Source organism: Anopheles arabiensis, chromosome 3 (genome assembly GCF_016920715.1).
Source record: "Anopheles arabiensis isolate DONGOLA chromosome 3, AaraD3, whole genome shotgun sequence".
NCBI classification, from domain to species: Eukaryota; Metazoa; Arthropoda; class Insecta; order Diptera; family Culicidae; genus Anopheles; species Anopheles arabiensis.
The window spans coordinates 30,309,489-30,323,733 of NC_053518.1; the positions used below are offsets into that span (position 1 = coordinate 30,309,489).

At 43.4% G+C, this 14,245-nt stretch overlaps 1 protein-coding gene across 4 annotated transcripts in view; it reads right to left on the reverse strand.

Annotated features, from left to right (window-relative positions):
• Window positions 1–14,245, reverse strand: part of LOC120902998 — a 93,404-nt gene that overhangs the window by 70,704 nt on the left and 8,455 nt on the right. For 2 of the 4 annotated variants that reach the window (XM_040312152.1, XM_040312154.1), the window contains exon 2: window positions 7,548–8,858. In XM_040312152.1, coding sequence (XP_040168086.1) covers window positions 7,548–7,671 — 124 coding nt within the window. In that variant the 5' untranslated portion in view covers window positions 7,672–8,858. Of the gene's footprint in view, window positions 1–7,547; window positions 8,869–14,245 lie in introns of all 4 variants that reach the window. The other 2 variants (XM_040312150.1, XM_040312151.1) reach the window with 1 other exon arrangement.

Sequence of the window (14,245 nt, forward strand, 5' to 3'; positions counted from 1 at the left end):
TCATGCAGGCCAACAGCGCGCGTAAGCTTCTTAAAATGGATGCCTTTCGGGATTTTACCGATGCTACAACTCCCTCATGCCCGTCGCTGTGCTGCTACTAAATTGCAGGAAGCGCTTAAGCTCCTTCACCGGCGCTGTTTAACCAATTACAACTTTATCCCGCATCCTTGTACGGTAGCTAGCCCCTTCCACGTGGTTTTAAGACGATGAGATGGTAATGGGCCGGTGGTGATAGGAATTCGGTAGGACGGACCGTACCATTCCCCCCCTGCTTGTCTTAGAGTGCGGAAGAGACTAAGAGGGATCAAACACAATTTATGGCTTTGATAAATCCCCCATTGGTTGGAGAGCCACACCCACAGCTTCTCCTGCAGTACGGGCTGCTACAGCTCAACACATGCTTTGGATGGATTAAGCCGGGAATAATAATGGCCCCCCGGGTCAGGTGAGAGGCTGCAGTGTGTGGAATGGTACCGTTTTGCGCTCTGTGCTATCAATTTAAGCTTACAAATGGACTTTCGGGAGTGAGTAGTTTGTGCATTGTATCAATCTAATGAGATTTGTGTCGGTTAATCTGGCGCTTGGTTGGAAATTGTTTTGCTATCGCTCGGGATCATTTGAAAACAATTGTGAAAGTGTCTATGGATTTGTTAGAATGCGCCTTGAATTCAATAGCTTTTAGGGAAGGTTTAAAGGATTTGGTTGTTTGAGATTTGTGCTTAATCTTGATTGTTTTTTTTCGTCTTGTTGTGCTGTTCATGTGACAATAATTTCAGACCTCCTTTCTTCAGGACATGCAAAATTATGAAAAAACCATGATAAAAAACTGTCGATCGAAATGTAGGTTGTTCCAGATAAAAACTGTGATGTTTTTGAATATATTTTAATTAGAGGTGTGAATGGTTTTTGGTGGATTTTATTTATAGGAAGGAGTTGTTAAGATGTAAAGGTCTTTGGTTGTTAAGCTGTAAGGATCATTGCACCTAAAGCTTTTTTTATTTAAAATGTCTTATTTGTTGTTGATCTTATTTGTATTTAATGATCGTTATTATGTTCAACAGTTGGTGAAACGTTATTAAAAACCCGTGTTTTTTTCTTTCGTTGAATTACTACATGGTCCGGTTGTAGTAAAAATCGTAGTAATATTTCCAATAAGAAACCTGAAGTTACCTGTAGGTGAATAACGATAAAAACAAATGAAATAAAGTTAGATTTTTCAGAATCTTTTTTTTTTGCTTTAAAAAAACTTAATAAACTATCGTTGAGAAAGAATAGCAAAACATAAAACCTACAATATATTTGTTTGGTAATGAAATTGTACATGAATTTTGTTGTTATTGGATTCGATCACCACATATAATAAATTAAAAAAAAAACGTAAACCTAATTTATTCTTCCGATATTGGTCATAAAATCAGCAATTTCTATCGAATACAGGTAAAGTATTATACCACATTTCCTAAAGATTCCCTTTTACGAGGAATTCAGTAAAGAAATCATCAATTAAATATTCATCTTCAACACAAAACAGCTCGTCAACCGGCTATATCGTTTTATGCATCAACCACCAACTAGCTTCGGCGCAACTAGCGGCTTAGGTTGCTAATTTTTTCTCCATTTCATCCCCTTATTCAACATACCACAGAATAGCATCAGAATCTTCAACCTAACAAACCCGTCTCATCATCATCATTATCAACCGCCACTTCATCCGTCGTTGGTGTTGTAAACCGTCGGAGAGATGCATCGGATGTCGTGCGCGTGAATTAATTTTGCTTCTCTGTTGCTCTGTCTCTATCTCTCTCTTTCTAAACCCTTTCTATACTGCTCACTCACTCCTCAATTTACCCACGAAAAAAAAAACTTTCCCATATAACCAGCCCACTTGCTTACCACACGATAAGAAAATTCTTTGCACGATCGCTTCCGGCTGCCTGCACCGCACGGGGTTGCGAGGCCACTTCCTGTACGCCCGGTCCCAGCATTGTTAGTTATTTGTCCCGGGCAGATGTGTTTGGGACAATGAAAATTTAATTAAAACCGGGCGCGTCCACCCTTCTCGTTTCGCGGGAAGCGAGTGTCCGAAGTTTTAACACGCGCCTGGAATGAAGATAATAAAATTTTCTACGAAACAGGGACTGCTGCGGGAGCAAAAATTTGCCCTCGAAAAACAAGGAATTACCACACCAGACAAAAGTGAGGCGGAAGTGTGCTCGGCGGAAGCCCAAAACCTAGGGAGTGGAGAGAGAAAAAAAAGGAAGCGCACACACAGCAAAAAAAAAACGACCACACGAACTTGCACGCCACCGAGACGGAAACCTCGCCGGCCTTGGTGCATCAAATAGGTTGGAAAATATTCTTTAATTTTCACCCATTTTCTCTTTTACTACACACACACACACACGCGGCGCCAGTAAGGTGAAAAGAGTTTTGCACCAAAGTCCAGGGCCCGTTCGCTGAGGTTTGCGGAAGGATGGTTCCAACGGCAAAAATATGCCCGTACGAGTTTTCTCTCCATTCCTGATTCTAATACTACCATCCAGCGGAAAGTGAAAAAGGTCAGAGCGGGAAACACTTGTACGCTTCCTTCTTCCAGGGGGAGGGCGGGATCATGATCGTGCCAGTAGAAAGCGGCCAACAGGAGCGATTCGGTCGCCAACGGCACCTTGGTTTGGATTTTTCGGGGCGTCACTTTGCAAATGTTTCCATGTCATTTGGTGCTTTCATGTACGTACGTATGTATGTGTGTGTATGTGTGTGTGTGTTTCAAAGTGTGTGGTTTGGTAATTTCCGGCCACAGCGTACAAATAATACCTCTCACGGGGACTAGATCAAGGTGCAAAGCGTGTCGCAAAGCCATCCAGCCATGCGGTTGCACTTGACTTTTCCTTTCCACGCTTGTTTTCTGTTTCGTAGCGTGTGGCCCAAGTTCTTCAGGTCATGGGTATAGTAATGGGTGGGTCGGTCGAGTAGCATAAAATTTTATGTTTATGACGCAAATCACGACACGGGGCACACAATCGATGACGCTTGAAATGAAGTGAGCTTACCGCACATAATGCGGCAACTATCTGAAGCGCTTTAACTGAGGGGCAGCTGATGTTGGTTTTGTATTTTTTGTGGGAAAAGGAGAACAGTTTATTGCTCATTTCATTAGCCAGCGAGCTGCGGGCACGTGGTGAAAGTGTAAATAAAGATTTTTACAAACAGCTCAGAAACCGAGCCAAGGAAGCTGAAGTCACCCACGGAACCCTTCCTCCCAGTAGAACTAATTGTTATGCGCCTTAACGTCCGCACAATTTGTCCCGGCCATGTTACAACACTTTATTTCTGCCACCTTTTCTACTTTTGTATCCCCGCTTTTCCTTGGCTGGCTTTTCAGTGGGCTAGCGAAAGCTCACCCGGAAGAAAGCTGAAACTCCACTGGCGAGTACAGGAATGGTCACGCGGGTTCAAGAATAATCGTTAAGGGCAATCGTGTTTCGTGTTGCACGCCCCGCGCAAGACATATGTTTTTATGACGTGAGTCCAACGCAAGAGGAGGAAATATATATATATATTTATAAGAATTGCACTACATGGAGTGGTGGTACAGTGGTGTGGCGAAGAGAGCACGGTCGAGGTCAGGTTCGGTTTGGCGCTAGCTTGCGGTTGACGTTGGTGTTGCTATAAAAAGAAATCACTTTCTGAATGTGGCTCGAAATGGGATTGGATTGGCAACAGAGAAAACACACTCCTTTTCATGGTCAGCTTTAATGTAGTGGAGACGAGTTTTCTATGAACCTTTATGTAACTATTTCATTGTGAATGGTTCAAATAAAATGTATCAATCGTTACCTTAGGTAAATCCGACAGTTACCCAATGAAACCGCTACCAAAAGCAACACAGCAGAACCACAATCTCAACTCAACAGAAACCCCTTTTCTACCCGACAGCTTTCCCTGCTCAGTCCAAAATTTGGTTTTTGCCATCATTGTATTTTCCCCATTTGCCTGCTTCGGCGTCGGAAAAGTACACCACAAACCACGATGTCCGAGCAAACTTTCAAACCCCTCCTTTACCCAACACACACACACACTGGTAGGTGTCGTACCAACGCCGCAGCGATGAGTTTAATTTTCCGATTCGTTTATGTTTCGGCAAACTTTGCACCACCTTCACCCGATGCCGATGAAAGGAAGCCCTCAGTCGTTTCGGGTTTGAGCGGAGCGGCTTGTCAATGAATGAGTCTCGCTCTAGACGATGAAGGTGGCGACTTTAAGCAATTTCTAAGCTGACAAACCACATGCACACTCACACACGCAGCAACAGCTTTGGGCTGTATGTTCGAGTGGAATAAATGCAAGAATCGAGAGCTTTAAGACAGGCAAGCGCAACAGTAGCAAACGTAAGCTGCTTTTCGAGCGCCTTAATAGTTCACGATTAAAATTAAGCCGCTCTAGTGCAGCACAGCCCGCTCGCCCGATTGGCCTGCTTTGGAGCTTCGCCGGTTCTGAGGACTCACATGAAACTGATACCGGTAGGCTTGGTGGTGGTACGCGCACTGTCACGTGGGCTGGAGAGCTTACGATCGGGATGGAAATCGTCGTCACAGCTCGTTTGATGAAAAGTTTCGGCCGAGGGTCGGCCGGTTTCGGCCGCTAGGCTCTCTTTCCACAGAATCCATTCGGTATCTGTTTGGTGTTTTCGGAAGGACGCTTTTGTTTACCCGGATCTGCGTGCTTGATGGGCTGAGAGTGGGTAGATGTGATTGAAGAATTAGAACTCCGGCGTGGGCTGGACCGAGTCGTAGTGGGTGGTTTTGGAGAAGGATTGTGATAGGATGTTTGCTTTATTGAACCTTCGCAGACTGGCTCAACGCTTTAAATGTGATGCAACACTGTTTCCCCGTTTAGCTCTGATGAACGGATATTTGTAGGTTTTGATTTAAAAGTAGCAGATAATTATGAGTTTTTCAATTGGATGGAGCTTAATTATCGCCTATCAGGCGCCTGGATTTTTTGTTAATAAAAACTCGTAACCATAATATCAGCCCAATAAAGCATCAAACACCTCGTTGCCATCGTTTAGAATATTAGTGTGTTTATTTGAGTTATGGCTACCAACAAATATTTAGAGTGCATACTTTATCTTAAATTACACGGGAAGCTGAAGTAACTGACAAATGATTGAATAAATTCTAAAGCATACAAATTTTAACACGATTTTCTTACTTCTTTTTACACCCGGTTTTAAAACAAGAATATTCTTATAAGTATATTTGTTTGTTTATTTTAGTGTTCCAAGCTGTTATACATGCTGAAATTTAAACTTGCTATTCAGATAAATCCAGATGTCATGGTAATGAATATTTGTGCAGAGAAGTTCAACTTTTTAGTTCATTATGTTGTTTCAAATCGTGTTAAAGTAATAAAAATATAAAATTGGGACCAGCCGAAGCATAAAATCGTTAATTTTAATATATTTGTGAAAGCAACATGAAGCCTCAGCATATTTACAACAGTAAATTTTTGAAACAAACATTGTAAGGCTTCAATCTTTATTTCAATCAAGAATCTCACCGTCCTATTTGATTTTAACAAATCTTCAATAAAAAGGTTTGATGTAAGCACAGGCAAAGCAAAAATCTCCAAAATATAGTTTTCTCTCAAAATGGAAAAAGGATCAATAAATGCTAGTTGAAATCAGGAACAACATACTAAAAAGCGCGTTTCCTACGCCAGCCCATTGGTTCCAATGATTTAACAACTCGTTGCACACTTTATAGCATACTTTATTGATGTTTCTTCAACTGTTTATCATGCATACCCAAGTGCAATGCATGCACAAACATTTACTTTAAAACAGCTCAGGTTCAATTTTTGCTCCTGATTAGATCCATTGAAGTTGCTGAAGGGCTGCAGAGAGTCTGCTATTTTCCTCCCACAACTCCCTGGCGAACCAAAACACATCACGTTGTGGTGTTGCGTTGCAATGTGAAAATGCAAATGCATCCTTACCTACATTATCGATTGCTCCGCACAAACCCACCGTGGGTGTTGGTACAATAGCATATCATCTCGTCAGTTCAAATCTCACCGGATGCTATTGCCTTCGTAGGCAAGCCAACCCGTCAACGTGCCGGCCAAACTCTCCAGATGGTGCTGGGCCCGGGTTGGAAAATTGACCAAGTAAATAAAACTTGAAACAAACAGAATCCTTTTGAAAATTTTATTTACATTTGATTTACACACAGCAGAAGCAATTTGTTCTGGCAGAAGCGAGCCGATGGTGGGGCCAATCAATGAAGCAGCGTAGGAAGCAAGAGTTGCTGGTGGTTAAAACTGCTCCCCTTCCCATGGTGCCGTGTTATTCTTTGACCTACCACACCGTAGACGCTGTGGCTTTGCTTTCTTGCTATCAATGCACTGCTAGCTGTTCCTTAACACTCACTGCTGACTCTTCTGACCACTTTTCATAAATAGCCATGATGAAAAACTCCTGGTCCAGAAAATAGCCTCTCCCCAGCATGAGTCTTTTTGCTCCCGTTTTTTGCCTTTGCAGCCGGGTTAGCTCGTTTCTAATCTTTCACCGGCACGTCTCGAGCACTGGCACAGTCGGTGCAAAAGAGTGGACGAGCTTTCTCCTCCGTACGTTTGCGGTACGGCAAGGAATGTTTGCGTTCTTTCTAGGAACAGTTCAGATGACTGGTGTCTTATCTCGGTTATCCTTGTTAGCCCGTGTGTAAGACGGGAAGTGAAAGCATCCCCACTGCAGACGGCAGCACTTGCCTGGCTGAGATTCTATCCCACACTCTACAAGAGTGCCGCACGACAACGGATACCTGTTGGTGGGGCTAGCACACTCGTTTAAACTCATCTTCCTGACCCCTCTTTCCTGGCCAGCAGCCAGCCAGCAATGTAAACGAAAGCAAATCAGTGGAACGTCTACGAAAGCAACCATCTGGAGTGGCTTTGCTTTGCAGGAAGCAGGTAGGAATCTTGCTGAACAGGAATTGTGTGTGAGCAGCAAAGGGGTAAAGGTGAAGTTTTTGGAATAATTTATGTTCATAAAATCAAAACACCCCCCATTTTCGAGGCATTACAAAGAGAGGGAGAGAGAGAGATGGCGAGGAGAATCAGACATTTTATGAGCCTTTGATTGTGTTACCGTAATTATCGAGAAGTGATCGCACCGGGGCGTGCCCTTGATGGTTTGAAGCAATCAGAGATTTCATTACAACATTCCAGCAACTAAAATTGATTACTTCCAAAGAGTTAATTTAATTCGTTCCGACTCCATTCGACCACCAGACGTCAGTTTTCATTTGCAATTTAATTCCTATTACAAGGGCTTGTGTTGGTCGAGACCAGTGGAAGAGGAATGAAAGAAAGCAGCCCTGTTTTTCAACAAATCATTATGGCTCGGCAACTTTGCACCACGTCTGCAGCAGCAACAGCAGCTCATCTCATGAACTGGCAAATGGCAACTTAACTTTAACGCAACTCTCGCTGGACCTCAAAAGTTAAATTAACATACACACACACACAGTAACACACAAACCTACCTGGGAGGAAAATGATGATTCCGATTAAAAATATCGATCCGGCACGGATCAGCAGAAAGCACCGCCGGGCCTTCCGAGAATCCATTTTTACGCTGCTGCCAATCAGCTGCGGCTCGATGCGCATCACCGGATCAGGTGCAGCAAAGCCTTTCGCTCCTAAAGCCCGTTGATGGATGGTTTTTGAGTGGGCGAATATGTGTGTGTGTTTTTTCTTCACTTGTATTTCACTTTCCGGCTATTTTTGATACACTTTCTTTTTTGGAAACTGATTTTTCACCTCATGCAATGTATTTTATGTGACTTTTTCATCTCCGTTATCATCTCAATTGGGTATTTGTTTTAGTGTTGCTGCTTGGTTTTACCTCTTTTTTGTATAGTTAATTCATTTCTTCTACATTTATTTTGTTAATAATATTCTCTTTTACACTTATGTTTGCTCGTTTTGCATTTATTTATTTTTTAACATTAATTATTTACATTCTTTTCCTTTCGTGATCAAAATATTTCCACTTTGTAAATAACATTCAATCAGTGGAATCACTTTTCACATTCTCAACCGATTCTGCATGCACTTCACTTAACCTCACGCACTTCACAACTGCACTCACACACACTCTCATACACACGCACACTCTCACGTCCGTAAAAGATTTAAGGTTGATTAATGTTTTAATACGTGTACACAGCGGTAACTGTCCGGTGGTGCAAACATGTTTCCCCTCCACTCTATCATCTCCGTGTTTGATGATGCTGCTGCGGACCCTTTTATGCTTCCATCCCGGATTATGCTTTGTGTGTTTGTGCACGCAAGGTTTAAGCTTTTAAACCGACTTCAAATTTGCTCGCACAGACAATCTTTTTTTTTGCACACAGCACACACTAGCATTAAAAGCACACATACACTTTCACCGGTCCGGTTGAAAGTGGGCACAAACACACACACTCGCACACACGTAATGCAGCGCGTAATTATTTTCAAATTGTCATTTATCGTTTTTAATTATTTACACACTGCACGCTCCCCTTCATGCTTTTTTGGGGCCCTCTCGCGGTCAAAGTGGCACCGAACTCTGACAGCACAGCAATTTTTCCTGCACTTGTGAATTTTCCGCTTTCTGCTTTTTGAGTATTTTTTTGTTTTTGCTGCTACGTTCCTTTTGCACCGTTGGTTGGTCCACCACTTTGGCGAATTGAATTCGCGCACAAAACGCGCCCGTGCACGTGCTCGTGCCGTGTTCACTGCATTTTCATTGCTCTTGTTCGCCTGCCACCACGTCACTCACGTAGCGGAAAATGGTGGTGCTGATCTATCTGTGTGCGTCTGTGTGTGGAAAGTTCAAAAAAAGAAAACAAATGAGATAGAAGAGTTGAAGAATATTAAACTCCGAGCGCGAAGGGTTGAAAGGTTTGCACTGAGCAAATTAATTAACGAGCAATAAAACAAGATTCGCCGGTTGTAGAGAAACAGAGAGCAAGAAAGGATGCAGCCTGGAATGGCGTGGCGTTGTTCGCACTGCACTTCAAAATCCGGTCAGTGGGCTAGGATGGTGGTTGGGCTTGGTGTGGACGTGAAGCGAGCTGGTGCATCAATATTCGACAAGCAGCAAAGGATGCTAGAGGTTAATGATTGCATCTGCTCCGTCAGCAGCGGTCCGGGGCTTTGTATCCTGCACTTGGGACTTGGAAAGGATGAATGGAACGAGTTGGGGTGCCGCTTATGCACTTTGTAAACCCGCACGCTAGGCACGCGGGCTCGTTATCTCGTTGCACACGGGCGTTTGTGGGAACTCCCGGTGGGAGCCTAGCCACCGACCGGTTGACTGGACCGGTCGGGGCAAACATCGAGTCAATTTAACATGATCCGACCACCGTGTACCACCACCATCCTAGCTGCTGCACAAACAACCCCACTCGGCACGGTGCACAGCACTAATTGCAGTCTGCTTTAATTCAGCGCTCAAATTGAATATAAACAACAGCCCCGTTCGCGTATCGTGCCGATCGTGCTGGACATTCCGAGCGTGAAGAAGAGCTGCCGCGTGTGTGTGTGAGTGTCTGTACACACGAGGGCGCAAAAGTGCAAAGTGCTCGTGCTTGATAAATAAATATATGCTGTCCTGTGATCAGAGGGAGGAAAACTGCCCGTCATCCCGTGCGCGTTAAGGGTGCCCATCGCTGCCGTGGAGGGTGAACTGATTAATGAAGCTCGCCATAAGGATGGTTTCGTGTCAGTGTCAGTGGATTATCATAAGCTAACTTTCGATAGAATTCAAAGGGCTGTGTGTGCGTACAATATGGACCTGTTACATGCTAATCCGAGGTCATAATCTACTGCAATTAAAAGATACTGGCTCGTGTTTTGATGACTTTTATCGCACCAGGTCGTGTCGTGTCTACGGTGACGGTACAGGATGTAACCGAGCCGCATCTGAAGAGAATTGTTAGTAAATCAAAGTACGACTCCATACGATGTCAGTGCGAGGCAATTTGTGAGGCTTTTTGTTTCATTCGATAACCGTATTTATACAATTACTTATCGCTTGAGCAACAATAATTGCCATTAATGAACGCTACTGGAACTGCTATTCGTACGAATGCATCCAAAAAAGGCTTGGCTCGTTGAAGTAATTAATCATTTATCTGTTTTGTGTGATTGTTTTTGTTCGAAATTTTACGTTCAATTTTCACTAGCAGGAAAAACAAGCAGACATGGCAAAACAAAAAGCTCTTTCCTGTTAATTAATGTGTGGAATGATAACAGAACGATATCCGTTAAACTCCCCTATCTTATCAATCTGATTTAAATTCCATCCCACTCCGTCTAGTGCAATGCAACGCTAAGCCTGTATTCGATATCAATCGATTTCTGGCTTTTATTTGCAAGCTTGATTTTTTTTTTTACTTTTTACTTTGAGCGTTACCCTTTTATTGGGTTTATTTGCATTGGAGTGTAGTGCTTGCATGGGCTTGAAAATGCAATGGCTCGAAACTGGTAAACAATCACAGCGCAAGTAAGTCGACCGTACTTGTGCCGTTTCGATGCTCCCGTTCGATGCCCGTTACGGTTGGATGGGTGTGCTATAAGTGTATGTGTAAGGTACGGATGATTGGATGTTTTTTGGCCGGCAAGTTTATATGGCGTTGTATTTGTGGGTACGTACATATTTGTTGAAAAGACTCTACCGAAGGAAATGCCGTAGCGTAAGTAACATTCAATCAGTGAAACTACGGTCCAATCTCAAAAAATCTCCAGAAATATTGTGTAATGCAAAGGTTTCTTGAAGAATATCGAGGAATCAATCTCTTTAGAAAAAACTTAACATGGTACATTTGTTAGCGAAAATGCATACTTTCGGGCGCAAATTTTTGATATGAGTTACAAGAAATAAAAATTTATAATTTGTTTAGTATTTTAATTCCAGTAGGATTTTAATCTTCGTTATCTCTGATTCGTGTGTTTTAGGAATGTCTCTTTGTATTTATTTTCTTTTTAATCATTTCATCATTTTTAATTATCATTTTCCAATATCAATGTGTTTCCTTACAGGGTTTCCCACGATTTATTGGTCAGTCAATTTTTTGATCGTATCCCATAGATTTTTGGCTCGTTTCCATACATTATTGGTATTTTCCGATTGAATATTAATGCAATTGGACCAAAAAATTCTGGGAATCGGCCAAAAAATCGTGGGAACGCACCAAAAAAATATGGGAACCCACCAAAAATTGATGTGAACCAAGCAATAAATCATGGGAAACCCTGTATGAGGTGTAACTTAGTCTGTGAAGGTCTGCCTAAGCCACTAATTGAGCTTGACTATCTGTGACTTGTTGGTGTACGCATAGCAGGATACAAGTCAGTCCTGCGTATGGGGGATCGATCCACAATAATGATGGAGTTTTGGATTGTACCACGGGACCGGAATTCATAGTTTCTGAGTAGAAATATGTAATTAAAATCATACAGAAGCATTCATTGCAACCAACATTACATCAACATTTCTATAAAGACACTGTAAACCCCAAGCACCCTTCAATAAGTATTTCTTCTTCGTTGACACGCAACTCCCGCCAATGACCTGCCACAGACAGCGCAACACATTCACCTCACATTTCCATTGAAATAAGATACGCTTTCGCGGCGAATTCGAACACTTCAAAATTATGCAAAAACCATACCACAAATGCATTCGGGCAACATTCGTCGCCGCAATTCGATCCCCCTCGTTATCCAATGTCCCCGTTCTCCGTGCCATCCATGCCGTCATCTTGCATTTGCTGAAATGGTTTTTGAGTGGCACAGAAAGAGAGAAGTTGAAAAAAAAAGGTTCCCCGATCACATACACACCTTCGCTGACAGGCAACTGTCAGCTACAGTATGGCGGCTTTCTGAGCCGCCTCTTGCTCGCACAGGAGGGGATTAAATGTAATTTATATCATCTTTCACGTACAAAATACTCCCCTCACACACAGTAGTAACCGAATGTGTGCGTGTGTGTGAGTGAGTATTCTGATCCACATTCTTGCCCACCATGTTGGGAGCATTACGCGCGAAGGAAAGCAAATACTGCTTATGATACATCCCCGGGTGTCACTTGCTCTCGCAAACGTGTGGATGTGTGGAACCACCCTACCCTGACACCGAAACGCGTTCAACTCGCTTAGTGTCAATGTCATCGGAAAATCAGAATTTACGATTCGGCTCCCTTCGCTTCTTGGGTGCTTTTTCTCTTCGCGAGTAAGCTTCCCAATATTCCTTGAGTGACACCATCAGCACCAGCGCCAGCAAAGTGTCGATTGTCAGCTGAGCAAAGCCCCGAGACGGCACAGTCCCGAGCAGGTTGGCGAAAACCGGGCAGACAGCATCGTGTCAGTGTCATTTGAATAATCAGATTTAGAATGATTCGGCAGCCGACGGACGGAGGGCCGGACTGTTCTGGTGGCATGCGGTTTAGATTGAGGGCGCGTTGCGGCAGGAATCCGTTCCGGTGATGGAAAGCTTCCGCAAATTTTATCCACCTCCAGCGCCCCAGACACTTGCCACATCTTCCAAGAAAGTTGATACGGAGGCTACCCGGGGGTTAAGCAAAGGATACATCCCTTTCCCCCTGAATTGTTGCTGCCGGAATGTGCTCGGCAAAGGATCACACTGCGGTGGAACTATGGCACTATGTAAATAATGCTTACCCACACACATCCAATGGAACATTTCTCAAGCCAGCTTGCTAGATGTCCCTTGCACGTCGAAGATTGCCGACATGCAAACAAGAAGGCCCACGGGAAAGGACCCAACACCGCAAACCCGTTCGACCCGGATACTGCTGCTGTTGCTGCTGTCGGTTGCTTTGTTTGATAATATCCCTCGGTGGCAGCACGGTAAGCACCGGATTGTTTGACCGTTCGGCAGTTCGTTCGTCGCTTGCTTCGGACTGACTGACGGTAGGAGTCGTCAGGTTTGCGTAAACAGGCAACGGCAGGAGCTGTTTACTTTCGTACGAAGAAGCCACACGTGGCTTCCGGTAAGCTACGAAGCTAACCTTGTATCTCTTACGGAATGGAATGCTTTCATCTGAAGTGGCAGAGCATGGGTGAGATGGATTTTTTCTTTGTTGTTGTTCGTTTTGTTGATCGTACCTTTTTCTTCCTCTCGTGCCGAGCAAATCCTGTCCATAACGTCACATTTACGTAAGGATGGAGCGAAGCGATAGGAAAGGAATTTATGTGTGCGTGTCTGGGGTTTTTTTTTTGTATGTTATATCTCCTCATTTTCTTCCTGTCGTCCATCGCTGTTGGGATGGTGATGGGAAGGTGACATGCTTTTGAAAACAATACTTCGTGCTTGCGTCGTTGCGGGAGCATAAGCAGTTCCGAATTCCGGTCGGTTGAGTTGGGAAAGATGTAGTCTTTGCTGCATGTTGCACAACATTGTCCGGAGAGGAAGCCTTCTAGGAGGTGCTCCTTGGAGAATCGCTAGCTAACTTGCAGGCTCAATTTACTGGCTCAGTAGGATGGATGCATGTAAAAAACATTGCCTCCATTGATTGTGGCGTTGCCTTGGGCAGGAAAGAAATTTAAGCCTTCTGTTGCTTGGCTAATTTATACATTAAGGGGAATCTTGTATATTACACAACATATATTATAGATTAAATTTACTATAAATTTCAATTTGATATTGATTTGTGCTGTAATTTTACTAAATAGTTGAATGATATCGCTACCTTCATACCTTCAGCGCAAAAAAGTGAAATAATCGCCTAAAAGTATGCAATTGCATGACATGAGCTCTATTTTTACAACCCACAGCTTCGCTTTTAGAGCTTTCGCTTCGGGAAATGTCTTAATAATACTGATTTTTCCCATTACAGTAATCTCGTTCCATCACCGCATGATAAAACCCTTTTTCTCATCAAGGTTAATGATGCTAATGCTGTTCACCGCTCTATCTGACGTACTCACGGGCAGTAGCTTTGCGCTGACGTAGACAAACACCGTCGGCCACCTACCATTCCATCCCAGCCAGATAGCAATCGAACCGATAAAGTTCGTGAAGCTGTGTCGGTTGCCGCTTGAACATATGCAACAAAGCAAAATGGGAGAAAAAAAACGCACGCGTGAAGGCTAACCGCACACAGAATACGAAATGCTAAACTAACAGGAATTTGAACGGGTCGGAAACCGTTTGCACGCACCGGCAACCG